General features: G+C 40.9%; 1 protein-coding gene across 1 annotated transcript; it reads left to right on the top strand.

Moving 5' to 3' along the window:
• The first annotated feature begins 1559 nt into the window (after positions 1 to 1559).
• Positions 1560 to 19997, top strand: zgc:56231 (uncharacterized protein LOC406257 homolog). The gene is made up of 18 exons (XM_060923361.1): positions 1560 to 1682; positions 1756 to 1848; positions 2058 to 2177; positions 2264 to 2402; positions 5474 to 5658; positions 5791 to 5881; positions 5947 to 6123; positions 6433 to 6544; positions 6687 to 6749; positions 6858 to 7004; positions 8821 to 8986; positions 9160 to 9339; positions 9496 to 9635; positions 17554 to 17719; positions 17801 to 17915; positions 18001 to 18071; positions 19519 to 19638; positions 19720 to 19997. Exons 1-18 carry the CDS (start codon positions 1560 to 1562, stop codon positions 19951 to 19953), a joined length of 2442 nt encoding a protein of 813 aa, XP_060779344.1. The 3' UTR covers positions 19954 to 19997.
• The last annotated feature ends 84 nt before the right edge of the window (positions 19998 to 20081 follow it).

The raw sequence follows: 20081 nt of genomic DNA, 5'->3' as shown, positions 1-20081 counted from the left end.
TGAAAATCATTATTTTTTTGTAATTTAATTCAAAAAGGTAAACTTAATTTTCTTAATTTCCCTGAGGGAACCCTCCCGAAGGGATCAATAAAGTCTAATCTAACTTTGACATTCTGTAATTACAGGTAAAATTAAATATTTCAAGGCTTTTGTTTTAATGCTGATTATGGCTTATAGCTCATGAAAATCAGAAATCCAGTATTTCAAAATATTAGAACATTTCATTTCAAGTTTAAGTAAAACAGTATAAATACAGTGCATCTGTTGGTCTAGTTCAGTACATGCAATCATGGAGAAAACTATTAACACTTGTCCAGAAGATGATCAAGGTGGGTAACCCACAGAAGGTCATTGTTGAAAAGGCAGGTTTGAAAAGGTGCACAAGCAACAGGGATGACTGCAGCCCTTTGAGGATTGTCAAGAAAAATTGATTCCAGAACTTGGGAGAGCTTCACATGGAAAGGACTGAGGCTGGTGTCAGTGCATCAAGAGCCACCACACACGTCTTTAGGAAAGGGGCTAGAACTGTCACATTCCTAATGTCAAGCCACTTCTGAACCAGAGACAATGTCAGAAGCATCTTACTTGGGCTAAGGAGAGAAAGAACTGGATTGTTGCTCAGTGGTCCAAAGTCCTCTTTTCAGATGAAAGTAAATTTTGCATTTCATTTGGAAATCAAGGTCCTAGAGTCTGAAGGAAGAGTGGAGAGGCACAGAATCCAAGGGGTTTGAAGTACAGTGTGAAGTTTCTGCAGTCTGTGATGATTTGGTGTGCCATGGTGTTTTATCAAGTTCACTTAGCAACAGTCCAGTTCTTTCTCTCCTTAGCTCAGGTAAGATGCTTCTGATGTCTCTGGTTCAGGTATTCTTACTCAAACTCAAAATGAAATATTCTAATAATTTGAGATACTGAATTTCTGATTTTCATGAGCTATAAGCCATGATCATCAAAATTAAAACGAAAACAGTCTTGAAATATTTCACTTTGTGTAATAAATATAGAATATATGAAAGTTTACCTTTTTGAATTAAATTATGAAAAAATATAAAGAAGCCCTGCAATGACCTGGCGATTTGTCCAGCGTGTACCCTGCCTCTCACCCATAGTAAGCTGGGATAGGCTCCAGCTTACCTGCGACCCTGTAGAACAGGATAAGTGGCTATAGATAATGGATGTATGGATGGATATAAAGAATTAGTATACAAAAAGCTGTGAAGTGTCAGTAATGTTTCAGTGGAGTCAGGTAGTTGGAACCTTCGAACTCATGAAGCTGATTGATGCTCAGCTCTGATTGGAGGGCTGGTTTTGCAATTCACACATAATTGGCTAGGTGGCATTTTGGGGTGGAGTGTTGACTCATCACTGAAAGTGGATAAAGGTGTTTTCCTCTAGCTTTTCTGCTGAATCTAAAAATGTTGACTGTATTGCAGCTTTAAACAGGTAGTTTGTAGTTACTAGATGACTTGGCACTGATATTGGTTTTGGGAGGGTATTTGGTAAGCACAAAACACATGTGCATGCATTTCTGCAAAGTGTATTAGTCATTTCCTTTCGCAGTCATGGCAGCAACTATTGACCTGACACATGAAGGTACAGTTTTGGTGGCTATGGAGTCAACAGCATGTGATCCTCATCACACTGTGTTCCCAGAACTTTCTGGCTTTTCTTCCATCACTTCACAGGTAGTGAGAGTGCCATTAACCTTCCTTTGCATGTAGTAGTTCTGGGAAATTTATCTTGTGTGGGTGTTCACAGAATGAGTCTGTAGATGGATGTGAACAGCAGCTTCGAGTTTTCCTCAGAGTTCGTCCTTTCAGTAAGGAGGAGCTTAACAACAAAGAAGATCAGGTTGGTGTCTGCTGGCCTTGATGTTTCCCCATGTTGTTTAAACTGGTGGTCCTCAAACCAGTCCTCTGGGCCCCTCAGATAGTCTGTGTCTTTGTTGTTTCCTAGTGTTGTGTGACTTAGAATAGTGTTGACCATTTGGAAAGCCTTGGGGATTGGTTTGCGACCCAAAGGTATAGTAAGCATATTCCATTTTATGGCCTTTTTTTCAGGGTTGTATAGTGTTTGAGAATGAAGAAACTGCTATACTTCATGCCCCTAAAGGCTCAGCAACTATGAAGTGCAGTGAAAAAGGTATTGGGCAGCAGGTGCACAAATTCAGCTTCACTAAGGTACTGTTTGGGTACTAAAGACTAATGCTCTTTTTTTCTTATGGCCTTCTCCATGCAGTTTTATGAAATGGTATGTTTTTATGTAGATTTTTGGACCAGAGTCCACTCAGGCAGAGTTCTTTGATGGAACGATCAGATCGCAAGTTCAGGACTTTTTGCATGGCAAAAATGCACTGGTATTCAGCTATGGAGTAACCAATGCTGGGAAGACGTATACCATGCAAGGTATGGAGTATTCTAGTGGACCATTACACAAATGCAATAATGCAAGGTGTCAAAGTTCTGAAATTTATTGTTGTAAATTAGTTTACATCGTATTTGATCTCTTAGGCTTTTGGTACCACACCCTGAGTCAGTGTTCTAGTCAAGTCACTAAACCTAGAGTCCAAGTCCAGTCTTGAGTCCCCAGTGTTCAAGTCTGAATCAAGTTGAAGTCATTAAAGAAAATTGAGTTAAGTCTGAGTTGAGTCCACTACTGATCTGAGTTGAGTCTGACCCAAGCCCTGTTATCAACAGGGCAAATAACATGAGAGGGTTAACACTCACTAGTTCATTGGTCAGGAAGCAAGCCCCGCTATCAACAGAGCAAGGAACATAGTGTGTCACTTACTTCTCTGGGTGGAGTCTTGCCAAATGATGATTGAAGTTCGAGGTTGTCCCTATCATCTCCTTGATGGTTCTTTTACGTGTAGAACACATACTAGTGCATCTCAAAAAATTAGAATATTGTGAAAAAGTTCAATATTTTCCATCAGTTATTTAAGAAAGTGAAAGTTATATTATACTCATTACACATAAACTAAAATGTTTCAAGTATTTTTCTATCTTAATTTTAATCAGTATGGCATGCAGTACAAAAAAAAACATCTCAAAATATTAGAATATTTCATTTCGAGTTTGAGTAAAACAGAATGAACAGTGTATCTCTCGGTCTAGTTCAGTACACACAACCACAATCATGGGGAAGACTGCTGACTTGACTGTTGTCCAGAAGATGATCACTGATGCCCTCCACAAGGAGGGTAAGCCACAAAAGGTCATTGCTGAAAAGGGTGGCTGGAAAAGGTGCACAAGCAACAGGGATGGCCGCAGTCTTGAGAGGATTTTCAAGAAAAGTTGATTTCAAGAACTTGGGTGAGCTTCACAAGGAGTGGACTGAGGCTGGTGTCAGTGTATCAAGACCCATAACGAACAGACATCTTCAAGAAAGGGGATACAACTTTTGCATTCCTAATATCAAGCTACTCCTGAGCCAGAGACAATGTCAGAAGTGTCTTATCTGGGCTAAGGAGAGAAAGAAATGGACTGTTGCTCAGTGGTCCAAAGTCCTCTTTTCAGATGAAAGTACATTTTGCATTTAATTTGGAAATCACGGTTCTAGAGTCTGGAGGAAGAGTGGAGAGGCACAGAATCCAAGGTGTTTGAAGCCCAGTGTGACATTTCCACAGTCGGTGATGATTTGGGGTGCCATGTCATCTGCTGGTGTTAGTCCACTGTATTTTATCAAGTCCAAAGTCAACACAGCCATCTACCAGGAGATTTTAGAGCACTTCATGCTTCCATCTGCTGACAAGCTTTTTTTAGATGCTGATTTCCTTTTCCAGCAGGACTTGGCACCTACCCACAGTGCCAAAACTACTACCAAATGGTTTGCTGACCATGATATTACTGTGTTTGGCCAGCCAACTTGCCTGACCTGAACCCCATAGAGAATCTATGGGGTATTGTCAAGAGGAAGATGAGAAACACCCGACCCATAAATACAGATACGCTGAAGGCCACTATCAAAGCTACCTGGGCTTCAATAACACCTCAGCAGTGCCACAGACTGATCACCTCCATGCCACACCGCATTGATACAGTAATTCATGGTAAAGCAGCCCCAACCAAGTATTGAGTGTATAAATGAATATACTTTTCAGAAGTTGGACATTTCTGTATTGTAAATCCTTTTTTTGATTGCTCTTAGGGGATATTCTAATAATTTGAGATACTGGATTTCTGATTTGAGATATAAGCCATGATCATCAAAATTAAAACAAAGGCTTTAAATATTTTACTTTACATGTAATGAATATAGAATATATGAAAGTTTACCTTTTTGAATTAAATTATGAAAAAAAAACCTCTCATGGTATTCTAATTTTTTGAGATGCATTAGTAGCAGTGCATTTCTCCTCCACCCATATAGATAGATCACACACGTCTGTATAAGCAAAGCGGACAATCCTAGGGGCGTTCTCTCCAGGCATTTTAGTGCCATTAACGTTAGTTTGTTCCTGAACATGTATGAACAGGTGAGCGTGCATTCTCTTGCACAAAATTGGTATAAAAATTAATGTCGATTATAAATATCTTATGAGTGGCATGGTGGTGTAGAGGTTAGCACTGTTGCCTCACAGCAAGAAGGTCCTGGGTTTGAGCCCAGTGGTTGACCAGGGCCTTTCTGTGTGGAGCTTGCTGTTTTCTGTGTGGGTTTCCTCCAGGTGCTCTGGTTTCCCCCCACAGTCCAAAGACATGCAGGCTAAGCTAACTGGTGGCTCTAAATTGACCGTAGGTGTGAATGGTTGTCTTTGTGTCAGCCCTGTGATGACCTGGCAACTTGTCCAGGGTGTACCCTACGTCTCACTCATAGTCAGCTGGGATAGGCTCCAGCTTGCCTGTGACCCTGTAGAACAGGATAAGCAGCTACAGATAATGGATGGATAAATATTTTATGCCAAATTATTATGGCATGTTACTAAAAAAAAGTCCTTGTCTCCAATTTGAGTCTGAATGCAGTTGATTCACAAGTCCTTAAAATTAGGGCACGAGTCTGACTAGAGTCAGAGTCTCAGACTTGAGTACTACAAGCCTGCTCTGAATAATACAGGGCTGCTTACATGAGGCAGAAGTGTGTGGTAAGCTAATGCTCACTACTTGCTGCAGAGTTAGCACACTGATGCTCCAAAATGAATTTAATCCAAATAGTTTTTTACAACAGCAAATGGCCTTGTTGGCAGAAACATGCTTCAACCAGCAACTTCTAATGTGCAGAGATGGTCTATACTTGGTATATCATGAGAGCAGATAAATTGTTTGCCTTTGAGGTGAGATTAAAGCTTTAAAAAGTGTGCAATTTAATCTGAGGCTACCTTTCCGACACCATGTCATGAAGATTAATTCCTTTTCTGCCCTCAACTGTGTTTCATTAATTCAGTGTTTTTCCTCTGTAGAACTGTGTGCCTGCTGTGACGTTAACTTGCTTCAAGTCTTGTACACTTCTTACAGCTGTTGATGTGTCTGTCTGAGCACAGGCTCTTCAAAAGACCCTGGTATTTTGCCACGTGCCCTTGACATGGTGTTCAGATGCCTCAATGGACGGCTGTATGAACAAATGGACCTGAAGCCATACCTGAACTTGGATGTACAAAAACTGGACTCCGATCAGGTCCGAATGGAGAAATCTGCCAAGACTGCACTCTTCAATATGCTGAAAGAGGTACCACCACAAATGTCCCACAGCTTTTAAAAAAAAAAAAAAAAAAATTCCCGCTGTAGTGTTCAAATTTAAAATTGTGCACCCTGACCTTGCATTGAATGATGGATTATGAATTATCTTTTGTGTCTGCAGGACTCTGAGTCCACCAGAACCATCAGGAGGCGGAGCTCCTCCTCTTCTGTCAACAGTCTCTCTTTCTCTGGAGTCTCTTATGATCAGACAGGTAATATCGCAAAAGTGGTCTGGCCTTTTTAATTATTTATTTAATTTTTTTTTCTCGTCTCCCAGTGGACAGTGCAGAGGGTGCTGTTGATGTACAGTGTGTCTACTCACTATGGGTTGCTTACTATGAGATCTACAATGAGCAAGTGTATGACCTGCTGCAGCCTGTGCTCTCCAACAAGACAAAGAGACGTGCTGCGCTGCGTTTGTGCGAGGACAGTGCTGGAAATTCTTACGTTAGAGGTGACATACTTCAGTCATACTGTGCTACTCTTTGTGAGGGCACATTAATTGCTGGCCAGCTATAACAATTTTGACTACAAGGGGTAGCAGTAGTTTATCTATCATATTGCTATTTAGGTGTGATGAAGGAGCATTATGAGAAGGGAGGGTGGGTTTTTTAATTTTATTTAATCTATTTAAATGACTTTTTTTTTTTTTTCTTTTCCTTCTGTAATCCTGAGGCCAGTGTAATAAAGGTTTTGGCACACGTGAAACAAAACTGATGTAGCCATGCCCTATGTGATGGTGTTGTTCCTCTGTATGTTATAGATCTGAGGTGGGTTAATATACAAAGTGTAGAAGAGGCAGCTAAAGTTCTACGTGTAGGGAACAAGAATCGCAGTGCTGCCGCCACCAAAATGAACCAGTCTTCTAGTAGAAGGTAACGTTCAAAGTGTTCTTGTAAGTCATCGCTTATCATGCCCATGGTGGATAGTCGTGTACCATTACTGCATTAAAAATGGCTTCTACTTGGTTGAGTTGTTAGTTGTTTATAATTATATAAATATTTCCTCCCCCCATAGCCACAGCATCTTTTCAATCAAGTTGATTAGCATTGATGAAGCTGATGTCCACGGAATATCAGAGCAAGTTTCTCTTTTCTTTTCCCTGTACAGCACATGTGGCTGTTAGAATGGTATAGGAGTGATCATGTTCCCTTTTTTTTTTAAATTAATTTATTTTTTTTATTTAAGGTTTTCTCTGTGTGACCTAGCTGGTTCAGAGAGATGCAACAAGGCAAAAACGTTTGGTGAGCGCCTGAAGGAGGCTGGAAACATCAACAATTCCCTGCTGATTCTAGGAAAGTGCATTGCAGGGCTCCGCAACAACCAAGGTGACAGGTATGGATGTTCTGCTGAAGGAAATGGCATTCTATGGAGCACTTGCATGTGACGTCACAGCCGATCCAGATTGTGACAGACGCCATCGTGTCGGTCAAACGCCATATTCCGCCTTCTACTTCTGCTTTTACTTCTACCTTTTCTGGAAAACCCTACTATATACAATTCTACTACAATGGCTGCGGCTACAAGCTCTCCCTACCTGTGCACGTTTTTTGGTTTTTTGGTGTGTATTTTTGCGTGTTGTTCGTCTGTACCGGACTTCAATATCCACTACAACCGTATGGACTTGCTGGACATTGGTTTCCAGCAGAAAATGACGGTTTGTAGCGATTTCCATCGCATGCACAACATTCCGGACGAGAAAAAAAAAAACACATTCCGGACGAGATAGCGAGACCAGCGGGGTCTCCGTGGATTGTTATCGGAAGCAAAGCGAAGGAGGCGGCGCCGGGAGCAAAAGTGAGGCTGCAGGCAGAGCCGGCCTGCTGACTAAGCTCAGAAAACAGCCACTCGAATCTCCACTGCCAAGCCTCTACCTCTCCAACGCCAGATCCATGTAAACAAGACGGACGATTTGGAATTACCTTATTAACCCTGCCGACAGTAGTCGGAGGGGTTATTATTTTCACCTGCGTCTGTGTGTGTGTGTGTGTGTGTGTGTGTGTGTCTGCAAGATATCTCAAGAACCAATGGATCGATTTGGACCAAATTTTGTACATGTGTTGCCAATCACCCAGGAAGGAAACCATTAAATTTTGGAGGTCAAAGGTCAAGGTCATGGCAGAACTTCGAAATTTTCGCCCAATGTATTTTAATAGGGAAAAGGCGGGGTTTGCACTTGTTAGAGTGTCCCTGTCTAGTTCTATTCTATAATCGGCTGGTCAGTGCTATACTCAATACTTAAGTGACTTACCCATCCAATGAGGATTCTTGTTACAAGATGCCACATCTGAGTTGCTGACAAATCCTGAATTTCTGTAAAGATAACTGTCCAGAGACTTATAAGCATGCAGTGCTTCACCACTGAACAGCGAGGGAAAGTTAATGAGGTAATTATACACGTCTGGGTATTCTGCTGGCAGTTCAAAATCCGGTCGTGAAAACTCTGTCCGGTAAGCCATAAGGGTCACAAATCTGTAGATCGTTTATTTTAGACATGTATCTAGTTATCTGTTCATTAGAAAAATGAGCAGTGTAGTCCGTCGGTTGAAATTGATCCATTCTGTACACGAGTGCAGCAGTATTCAGCGGTGTTTTTGACCGACAAGATGGCGGTTGTGTACTTTCCGGTCACGTGACTGCAAGATCTCTATTGAACGTTGTCAAATATTGGTGTGATGGTTTGGTTTGAGATGTTTCAGGTGGTGGAACACGTTCTCTTCAAATGCTACAGTTGTGGGTTCCCGTTTCCTGGTCTAGGAATACTTCTGCCTTATGTAGTCTGACTTTTCTTCCTGTACCAGTCGTTGCCTTGCAAAGGAACTCTTAGTTGGCTACCGATTGTGTGTTTAAATGGGACGGCAGGGGATATGCAGTACAGGCTTGATGTAGAATCATTAAGCGATTTTTTTTTTTTTTTTTTTTTTTTTTTTTTTTTTTTTTTTAAACTTTCTTTAAAGAATAATTGCATCTAGCAAAAACTATCATGATGACTGCTATATTCTACTGCTTGCATGAACTAATGTAAGGAGTGGTCATCTTAAAATGTGACCTTGTAAGTGCATATATCATGATGTATTCAATACGGTGTTATTGGGTTTCATTGTTCTGGTGCCATGACTGTTTCTCTTGGTTAAACCTCTACCTTTTCTAGGGCAAAGAACAACTACATTCCATTTCGTGAAAGCAAGCTGACCCGCCTCTTCCAGGGGGTGTTTTGTGGTCGTGGTAGAGCCTCCATGATTGTGAACATCAATCAGTGTGCTTCAACTTATGATGAGACTCTCCATGTCATGAAATTCTCTGCTGTGGCCAAAGAGGTACTATGTAGTGCCTTAAATGCTAGGAAATGTCATGCCTATGATTTTTTAAAGGGAAAAATAAATCTCTGAATCAATGTTTGAGAGGCACGTTTCAGGGAAAGATGAGAAGCTTACTGGAAGTGTTAATGATTTGCAGTTGAACACCCAAACCCCTAACTTTTGACTGCCAGGTGGTTCAGGTGATCCAACCTCGCTCGCTTGAGGTTCTAACGCCACGCCTGATTGGCCGAGATGGGAAGCCTTTGCTAAACAATGAGGTGCTTGATGGCCAGGTGGTAAATGACTACTTGACCGAGGAGGAGCTCTTGGATGGTGGTGATGAGGCAGATGTGTCAATATTACCCCAGGAGGTAAGGTTTGTAATACTGTAATCCCAGCTGTTCTAATGTAACATGGTGAACATGCGTCTACAAATATTAGGCAGCACAAATGGCAAACAAAATACTTTTTTGCATTTGCCTCAAAGGACAAATGAGGCTTGTTTATTAAGATGGCTGTCTGTGTAGGAACTGTTGAATTTGGTGGAGGGTCTTCGGACAAAGCTGTTGGCTGAGCGCAAGAAAAATCTTCTGCAGGAGATTCAGATCCGCAGAGAGATGGGTGATGCCATGATGCAGCAAATCATGGAGATTGAAGAACTTCACAGGTGTCTGTATTTGTATTTAGTTCTTAAATCAATCTGTGTCCAGGATGAAATTGTACAAGAGAAACGTGACTATGGCTTGCAGAACTCCTATATTTGTTGTGAACTTTTGTTTTTCTCAAACGTAATTGAGTGAAGTGAGCTATTTGGCTAAATGTGTAGGCTTTTTTTTTTTAATTGACTTGTGTATGATTCTGCAACAAAAAGGGCAGTTAATAAATTGGTTTGCTTTGAGTTGTTAAATCTTGTTTATATTTGCCATTCACAAGCTCTCCCTTAATGTGACCTAAAGGACTAATCCGATTTTTACTTATTGACCCATCCCACGTGACGTCACGACAAATGCGGCCGCCATTTTTGACATGAACTACCAGTAGTCTACCACAGCCAACAACGAGGAACGACGGTGAAGCATCGAAAGGAATATAGCCATCAAAGAAAGGTTTTACTTTCAGCAAGACTTCCATCATGCCATTATATTGTTGTGCACCTGGATGTAGTAACCATCAACACACAAGGCAAGATTTATTATTTTATCAGATCCTGTTAAAACGAGTGTAACGTTTTAAGTCATCCAAATGACAATGTAACATTGCTACAGTAACATACTAGCTACTATGTTGTTGACATTAGCTAGTACTAACAGCTAGCTGCTGGTACACTGCTACAACAGACACCAACCCTAATAATACAGTTCTTGGTCATTGCCTGGTAACAGCAAATTTATAACGGGCCATGTCTCAACAGACTAAAGTTTTCAATGACCTTTAATAACATTTTGTTTATCCTGAGGACCGACATTAAATGAAAATGTGAACAAACCTTAGCTGTAATAAGATGGCGACCACCGGCTCCAGGGACGACCCGCTGATGTAGGCATGTGACCCAGCCTGACACAAAATATTTGTAGGCATCCAAACTCTTTATACGCTTTCAGATCAATACCTGTGTATGGCAATGGGTTTTTAACAACATGGGTATACAGATCATGTGGGCCGAAGTCAGGTAAAGACAAGGGCTTCATGTACTTCCGAATGTCAGTGAACGATCCTGGTGGAAGCAGGTAAACGTCGTTCTCTAAGCCTGCTAACCTCAATTTTTGCAAATACCTCTCCCTCTGCTCGCCCTGTAAATGCCCTACGTCGCTGGATAGTGAAGGTGTTTTCTGCATCTCGCTCCTTTTTCTTTTATGTTTTTCATTTGTCGTCTTCCTCGCATTCAAACCGATTCGAACCGAAGTCCACTTCATGTCCAAAATGGCGGTCGCGTTTACGAAGGTCACATGAGTGGGAAGGGTCAATAGACGTATGCTTTCTGTTGAAGTACAACTGATAAATTCCAAAGACTTTGTAATTGAGTGACTTAACAATTTGGTGTTTGAGCCTTGAAATGACCCTTCCAAAACACGCGGTAGCTTTTTGAATGGAAAAGCAAACTTTAACCTGGAAGCTTTGATTCAAAGGATTTCAAAACTAATCGGTTGGGATAGGTTTTTGTGTGTATTTAATGAGAAACTTGCAGTAGGTCTCTTACTACAATTTTAATTGTGAAAGCCGTGCATGTGTGTACTAATTGGATGCAGTTTTGCTTGGGCACAATGAGGCTGAGGTGAGGAGGAAGGTAGTCAGTTCAGTTTCTGTGGTTGGAGTAAAAGCAGACATGTAGTACCAGTCAAAAGTTTGGAGACACCTACTCATTCATAGGTTGTTCTACAATGTAGAACAACACTGAAGAAATCAAGAATATGAAACCACATGGTACAAGTGTTAAACAAAATTCATTTTTTTTAGTCTTCAAAGTAGCCAGCATTTACCCTGATGCTTTGCACACTTGGCATTATCTTAACCAGCTTCATGAGGTAGTCACCTGGAATGCTTTTCAATTAAGTTATGCCTCGTCAAAAGTTAATTGGTGCAATTTCTTGTCTTAATGTGTGATCACATTAAATACAGTAAATAGCCCTATTCCAGAAATGACCTCCATTGTTACTTTGAAGGAGACACACAGAACCTTTATTTTTAAATACATTTGAGTGGATAGTATCTCCATCCTTGACTGTATGCTGCATAATTGGGAATTAAAAAAAAAAAAAAGTTAAAATTGACCGCAAAGTTGGCATTCAAGCTGCCCTGCTGAGCCAGCCAGCCCTGAGTGCGTGACACCACAGCGGGAACCGGTGCTATAGACCACAGCAGGAACCGGTGCTGTAGACCAAAGCCAGACTCGGCAGGCAAGAGTGGTTGCAATGGCCTCTTTGTTCAGATTTATTGGAGATTCTTCGGATTCCTCAGATAGTCATACATCTGACTGTGATGGTCCTGAAATTGTAGTGTGTACATGCTACTGCTATACACACAGAACCGTATCAGTTCGAATCCTCAGCAAGTGAATCCGATAGTAACACGTCAGCCACGGAGGCCCCCACCTTAGGAAATAAAGCCAGAGAACAAAGCTGTCTAGAGAGTTGGATGGAATTGAACTGGCCATTTCATGTGTCCCATTAAAACAGGATGTTTGTTATAACTTATGCACGTACATATACGTTGCATGCATTTTCACTGATAAAACGTAAAAGGCTAATGAAATCAGATGAACTGAGACAATCACATTCTGAAGCAAATTAAATCTCATACCGCTAACTTAAACACAGTTACATGTATTCATCCAAATGCAGGTAAACGAGTGTTTTTATGTAGCCAGATGAGTTGCATCTTACCCATCTGTGTTTTTGCTTCCTGAAGGCTGAGCTTGTGGCCGATTTGTTTTGAAACAATCTATTTTCAGTTTTGTTCATTTGTTTCTTCCACGTAAGGGTGAGAGATTGCTGCTGAGGCAAGCATATCCAGCAGAGAAATCAGATGACTGGTCCACTCATTCTCAATTTTCTCCATACGGAGTACTCCACCATTACTGCTTGGCTCACACTCCGGGAGAACTGGTGCAACTGAACTTGCTTTCCTTTTGCTGTAGTTTTCTTTTCCTTTAATTGTTGGTACTGCACCCTCTTTCAATACAGGCTTATAACTAACGCTCCTCAACAGATCAGAGGTTTCGTACAGGTCCTCAGTAAAATGTGCAGAGGAGAGACCACTTTGTAGCAGGGCTTTGAGCCAGAATTTTTTTCCTATTGGTTCGTTCCGAACAGAAACGGAATTTTAACGTTTTGGGTTCCACCATTAAATAGATGTTCCCGAACTGGTTAGAACAAAAAAATTTCGTTCCCGGAACGGTTAATTATGTTCCCTGTCAGCTGTTTAACAAATGGCTATAAAATTATGTCTCGGTCTCATCCAGCTTAAGCCAAATGTAGGCTAATTCTATTACAACCTTCATTAAATAAGACAAGAAATAATTCAAAACAATTATTTCAAATAGTTAGGTTTTTTTTTCCTTTTTTTTATCAGACATCTAGTTTTTGGGTTTGTTTACCTGACATGTTTCGACGTACGACTGTCGTCTTCCTCAGAGTGTCACCGGATGTTAATTGGTGACGCATCTTTTATCAGCTGATGTTTCTGAAGGCGTGGCCTTCCTGTCTGGATTGACAGGTCGGTCACGCCTTCTACTGTCTGTCCGTCCCCTGCAAGATGGCACTCCAGGTGTGGGAGAGCATGTATGCTCCCTCATCCTGGTTGATGGTCCTCGGGCTTCGCTTACGGATCTCTATGGCCTCCCTGATCCAGCGCTGATGTTTATCTTCTGTGCGGATGACTCTGGCATTCCCCCAGTCCATAATATGATTTTTCCCTTTTGCAGTGATCTGTTATAGCTGACTTATAATTTTCCTGTTGTGCCTTTTCTTTTATTGTTCAGGTTTGTCTTGTAGCTGTCTCCTTTTCGCACTCATGTTCATTTTTTTTCTTGTGTTGAAACTCCTTCCTGTCTCCCCAATGTAAGTTTTATTGCATAATTGACATGGAATCTCATATATGGTGATGTATTCTGTCTTTGGGATGAACCAGGATCTGACGGAGTGTTGTGTATGGTTTGACAGGTGTGTTAATGTTGTTTCCTCATTGCTCTTTGAATGCGTTCAGTTATTCCCCTAATGTATGGTAATGTAACTACTCCCCTGTGTTCTTGTTTGTTGGTTTGTTTTTTCTCTTTCTTCTGTGTTTTGTTGTTCTTAACCTGTTCCGCCCCTTTTGATATTGCCCATTGTGGATATTGACATGCCTTCAGTGCGTGTTGTATATGTTGTTTCTCCTGTTCTTTGTCCTGTGGATCTGTAATTATTGCTGTGCGTTCATGTAATGTTCTGACTACTGAGATTTTGTGCATTATGGGGTGTTCGGAAGTCCAGTTTAAATATTGGTGTGTGTGGGTTTTCTGTGTACTTTTATTTTGATGTCCCCATCTTCTGTGTGATGTATTTTTAAGTCCAAAAATGCTATTGACTGCTCCGTTTCTTCATGCGTGAATTTTATATTGCCGGTATTGTCTATGGTGTTGAGATGGTCGGTGAGTTTGTTGAGTGTGTCCCCTCTTCACTTTTTCTAGTATGTCATCCATGTAACGTTTCCAGAGTGTTGGCCTGTATTCTGCTGGTATTGTAGTGAGTGCTTTCTGTTCCAGATCTTCCATGAAAAAGCCACACATGATGGCTGATAGTGGGTCTCCCATGGCGAAACCTTCCTTCTGTCTGTAAATTGTATTCCTGAACTGAAAGTATGTGGATGTGGCGATGAATTGAAGGAGCTGAGTGATGTCTTGTACAGTGAGGTTTGTGTGTTTCTTGAGCGTCCTGTCTGTTTAATTTTTCTTGTACTACCTGTATGGTGGCTTCCATGGGTGTTCTGGTGAACAGAGATGACGTCGTGTGATATGAAAACTTCGTCTTGCTGCATTTTGATGTTTTTTAGTTCTTCTGCCAGTTGTTTTGAGTTTTTGCAGTGTTGGTCTGTGAGTCCTAGTAATGGTTTAATTATTTCGGTGAGTGCTTTTGATAAGTTGTATGTGACTGAACCAATGCTATCTACTATGGGGCGTAATGGTGTTCCTGGTTTGTGTATCTTTGGTGTTCCGTAAATCCTGGGGATGACATTGGCTGTGGGTACTAAATGATTGTATGCCTGCTTATCTATTTTATTTTCATCGAGTAGTGGTTTGAGTAGTGCTTTAAGTTTCTTTTTCTTGTCTTCTGTTGGGTCTTTTTTTAATATTTCAAATGCGTTGTCACTGAGTAATTCCCTCATTTTCCATTCATATTCATCAGTGTCCATAATAACTGTTGTTCTGCCTTTATCTGCTGGGAGGATTGTGATGTCTTTATTTTTTGCTAATGTTTTCATGGCTTTGGCTTCCTGTTTGGTGATGTTACTGGGTGGTGGTTTGGCCGTTTTCAGTATACCAGCTATTGCGTTTCTTAGTGCTGCTTTTTGTCCCTGATCCTGTATTTTCTCACATGCTAATTCAGTTGCCAGAATGAATTCATCGTGAGGTATATTGTTCGGTGTGACAGCGTAGTTGAGTCCTTTTGCTAATATACTGCGTTCTGCTTGTGAGAGTTTGTACCTTGATATGTTATGAATCCATTTGTCATTGATGTGTGCGTGCTCCGGTTCTGCCTTTTTCTGTGCGATGAGTTTGTCCAGTTTTCGGATTTGTCGGGTTTTTGTCTTGGTGAATTCCTGCTCGTGTATGTCCGCCAAGTGTCCGTGTAATGCTAATTCCATTTCCTTGTTTTGGGGAAACCGGCGTTTGAAAGTTTCCGTCTCCCTGTGTAGTTTGCTGTTGATGTTTAATTTGTCAGTTGTGCACCATATCCGTTCTTTTACCAGAGTCATCCGCACTTTCCTGATCATCTCCGCGTTTCTGGTTGGAATCGGGTTCTTGATGTTCAGGCTGGCCGGTATGACTTCCTCATCCTGGCAGCGCAGATTGAATCTCAGGTGATTCCTGTAGCGTGCCCGTTTTCGCGTCAATCTCTCTAGGCGGCGAAACTCCTTAATGCTTTCATCTCCGTAACTTATTCTTAATCTATCGATTACGTTCATTGTCTTGTATTAAATAGTTAGTTTTTTTTTTTTTTTCTTATCAGACATCTAGTTTTTGGGTTTGTTTACCTGACATGTTTCGACGTACGACTGTCGTCTTCCTCAGAGTGTCACCGGATGTTAATTGGTGACGCATCTTTTATCACCATATGAGATTCCATGTCAATTATGCAATAAAACTTACATCGGGGAGACAGGAAGGAGTTTCAACACAAGAAAAAATGAACATAAGAAAGAGTGCGAAAAGGAGACAGCTACAAGACAAACCCGAACAATAAAAGAAAAGGCACAACAGGAAAATTATAAGTCAGCTATAACAATCACTGCAAAAGGGAAAATCATATTATGGACTGGGGGAATGCCAGAGTCATCCGCACAGAAGATAATAAACATCAGCGCTGGATCAGGGAGGCCATAGAGATCCGTAAGCGAAGCCCGAGGACCATCAACCGAGATGAGGGAGCATACATGCTCTCCCACACCTGGAGTGCCATCTTGCAGGGGACGATCAGACAGTAGAAGGTGTGACCGACCTGTCAATCCAGACAGGAAGGCCACGCCTTCAGAAACATCAGCTGATAAAAGATGCGTCACCAATAACATCCGGTGACACTCTGAGGAAGACGACAGTCGTACGTCGAAACATGTCAGGTAAACAAACCCAAAAACTAGAGGTCTGATTAAAAAAAAAAAACTAACTATATTTAATATAAGACATAATGAACGTAATCGATAGAATTATTTCAAATGTTGGCGATTTGGTTTCTCAGTATGTCTTCCCATCTACACAAACAGGAAAAAGTGCCAAAAATGAAAAGATAATTCGTTTAGTGTGTTACCAAAGGCTAGTCAGGCCCTATGCATTGATAGGCTAACAGAGGTTAACGTCATTTAATGTTCGTGAGCCTCTCATTAACGTGGACAAATGTATTGATATCGTGTTTGAAATTGATGTTTTTGAATAACGATAGACTGCAATATTTACCTCTTATTTAAGATGTGGAGATGTGATAGTAGTCCACCCTCCCACTCTCTCCATTCAGTCAGCGAACGTCACACAGGAAGTGAACCCCAGTGGGTCATAGAAACTTGCGCAGGAGAAGAATGACTTTTTGTAGGCTACGGAAACTTTGAGGAATGAAATAAAAACCGGTATTAACCGGTTACCATTATTTTTAATAAGCGTTTCTGTTCCGTAACAAAGTTTCTGGTTTCGTTTCTGTTCCATGTGAAATAGGAAAAAGTTCCCGGTTTTTGTTTTCGTTCCTTGAACCGGTTCAAAGCCCTGCTTTGTAGGTGCCTGTGAATTTCTCGCAAAATGCGTCCAAATCTTTGCAGTTTGAACATTCTTGGGCCATGAATGCAACATAAATCCACCTTCTGTCATGTTGCTGCACCTATGTGACATGGCGATAAATTGGCTCAAACTGGAGGATCGAAGTTTGAGTATTGTAGAAATGGCAATGAGACCAATAGCCTTCCTGCAGTGATGTCACAGATGTCAAGGTTATTCACTGATTGTTACCTATATGAATCATTTTAATCGTAAAAATTACTATTAGATTTTAGTGCATAAAACTATTCCTATGCCAGTCTTGAGGTCTCAAGGCATTTATAAACAAAAAGTGAGGCCATGGTTCTGTGAGTCTCCTTTAAGACCTGAAGTGGCTTAATAAGGGAGGGGAAGGTAACGTTAGGTGTCAACTTCTGACTGGTACTGTAACCAGATGGTTACCTATGATTTGGTGCTTTTGGTAAATGTGACATGACCTATAACCAATATGGTCCTACGCAACTTAAATAAGCCAGATGAAAATGGCAGAAAACTGTTGATCCATATTTCTTTGACAGCTGACACCTGTAGCTTCTGTGTAAATGTAATATTAAGAAGCTATGAAAATGAGTCAAGTATTGGCCTACTTTAGTCGTCAGATGGCAGATCTGAAGGAGGGTTACGAGGAGAAAATGGACAACACGTTTGAGATGTATAAAGAAGCACTGAAGGAGCATGCCTACCAGTGTGCCTTGGAGCGTCTAGAAGAAGAATACGTCCCTCTAGAGGAATTCACCGCTGAGCAGGACCGGGCCAAGGTGTCTAAGTGAGATGCAATTGCTGACATGTTTCCTCATGCTCTTATGGCTCATTTGAGTCACTGTTTCCTGTTCAATTAGGAGCTTGAGAGGCGTGTGAATGAATTGGAACAGAAGCAGCATGGTTCTGTGTTGGTTCCTCAGCAGGAAAACTCAACACAAACTGATCTGATGCAATCAAGCACAGAGGAGACTGGTTGGCTGATTTTGTATACATGCAGCTATTTCTTTGATCTATTTCCAGTGCTTGAATGTCATGTCTGCTTTCCTTTTCCTTTAAGATTCTGAGCGGTTCAAGCTTCTATACAAGGAGAAATGTGCTGTCGAGCAGGTGTGCGCAGAAAAACAAGAGGTAGACTATATTACTGGTGCATGTGTTCTGATTCTTGAGTCATATTTATAATACAGACTGCTTTTTGTGTAAAATGTGATCAAGCCAACTAATATCTTAGCAGTGGGTCCATGCTGTATTCCATATAATCCAACCATAAAGACGTGAACAAAAGGAAAATCCAACATAAGCTGTCTAACTTAGGTGTTGAGACACCAGAACTTTTGGTACTTCTAGTTCTGGATTCTTTTTAACACACTGGCAATATACTGAAATGACGAACACCATTCTTACGAAAGATATTCCCTCCATTAGTATTTTGATGGTGGTGAGAAGCACTGTTTAACACATCACTCCAAAAATCTCAGATCAGTTTTCAGTTACTTTGGTCCTCAGTCACCAGTTATCATATATGATGCATGTTATTTTCATGCTCCTCCAACTATAGATGACTTGCAACCATATGATCAAAATGTGCTAAGTCATAAGCATCCACAATGATGGATATACAAAGCAACTAGGAAGGCAGCTGCTGAAAGTGTGTCTGTAAACAATGCTGAATTCTCAGTATTACCATGATTTGAATGGTCAACTGAGGATTTGATACAAAGAAGATAGATGTGTGTAGTTTTGATCCATATTTTTTAAAAAGTCAGACTTTACTGAAGATAAAATGCTTCTACTGAACATGAGTACCCAGATATGTTCTATCTGGTTTGGCTGCCAAAGAATAAAGTCTGACCTTTGATGAAACCCAGCCCATGTTCTGAGTGGGTGCCCAGTCTGGATTGTTTTATCATATTTTGCTGACGCTCCTAGAAGCAAAATGGTAATACAAGTGTTATTTTAACAATGACTGAGTGAACTACAAGAGTGCTCATTTTGTAGCAAAATTCTGTCAACGTGAAATAAAATTCTTCCATATTATTGAGAGCTTTTGAATCTCACTGGAGATAAAATTATTACTGCAAACACGAGCTGTTTTGGTTTTAGCCGGTTAGATCAGCCGTGCTCAGTTTCCTCGCTTTCTTTCCAAGTCACGATGGAATTCTTAAAAAAATCAGAACATGCCATGGTCACGAGTGCTGTTGTGACCACAACCATGTACGGTACAAATATGGTACAGCTAAAAGAATGGTTAAAGCAGTGTAAAAACAGTTGTGCGGACATGACCTCTCTTTATATGGGATGTCGCTTGACCCTGCATTTGTATGTCCACCAACATGGCTGATATCTGGGTTTCTATTTTGCTTTGACATCATTTTGTAAGTCAAGGATTGTCAGCTCTCATGCCCTGTGGGTGGGGGTGAGGTTATTTTGGAAGAGTCCACTCCTCAGGATGGACAGGTTTCATCATAAGATCAGAATAACTGTTGGTTTGTAGTATCCCTTCTCTCAAAAGGAACGAGTCACACAAAGTTTAGTGATTTTAATGACTTTTTTTTTTAAATATTGCCCCCCTGTCAAGTTGATTGTATCGCTTGAGAAACGGATCAATGAGTTGAATGAAACTCTACAGGAAGCTGGAGATACCTACATGGAAAAACTTGCTGAAGTTCAAAATTTACAGAATAGGCTCAAATATCAGGTATGTGAACACTCTTCCTTGACTACAATCACCCAGAGCTATGCTCATTTTGTTCACACCTTGATGTCTTCTGGTCAACAGGAGCGAGAAACTGAGCATCTACAGAATGAGCTCACTGAAAGAGAGCTGGAGCTGCAAGGTGTGAAGGAGGATTTGGTGAAGCTAACCCATGACTCTATAGGACGATCTCGCCAGAAGCGGGGACTGCTGGTGAACATCAAAGAATCCATATCCTCGCCATCCTCAGGAAATCTCTGTCGCACCATTAGAAAATCAGTCCGCACTACGGCGTCCTTGAGGAAAAAGCCTAATTGATCAAGTGTACTATATGTATGGTTAAGTAGGTGTTGACTTTTATTGTGGTGACTTTTTTTTAATTTAATAAAACACTTTTCCCCTACTCATTCTGGGAGTAAAATTCTGATGGCACAAAGTTTTTTTTA

The sequence above is a fragment of the Neoarius graeffei genome, chromosome 1 (assembly GCF_027579695.1).
Source record: "Neoarius graeffei isolate fNeoGra1 chromosome 1, fNeoGra1.pri, whole genome shotgun sequence".
Classification (NCBI taxonomy): domain Eukaryota; kingdom Metazoa; phylum Chordata; class Actinopteri; order Siluriformes; family Ariidae; genus Neoarius; species Neoarius graeffei.
This window is presented reverse-complemented; position numbering and strand designations above follow the sequence as displayed.

Coding starts and splice junctions, on each gene's coding strand:
- zgc:56231 (XM_060923361.1), top strand. CDS start 1,560: ATGGCAGCAACTATTGACCTGACACATGAAGGTACAGTTTTGGTGGCT. Junction 5,659..5,790: donor TCTTCAATATGCTGAAAGAG/GTACCACCACAA, acceptor TTGTGTCTGCAG/GACTCTGAGTCCACCAGAAC. Junction 6,750..6,857: donor GATGTCCACGGAATATCAGA/GCAAGTTTCTCT, acceptor TTTTTATTTAAG/GTTTTCTCTGTGTGACCTAG.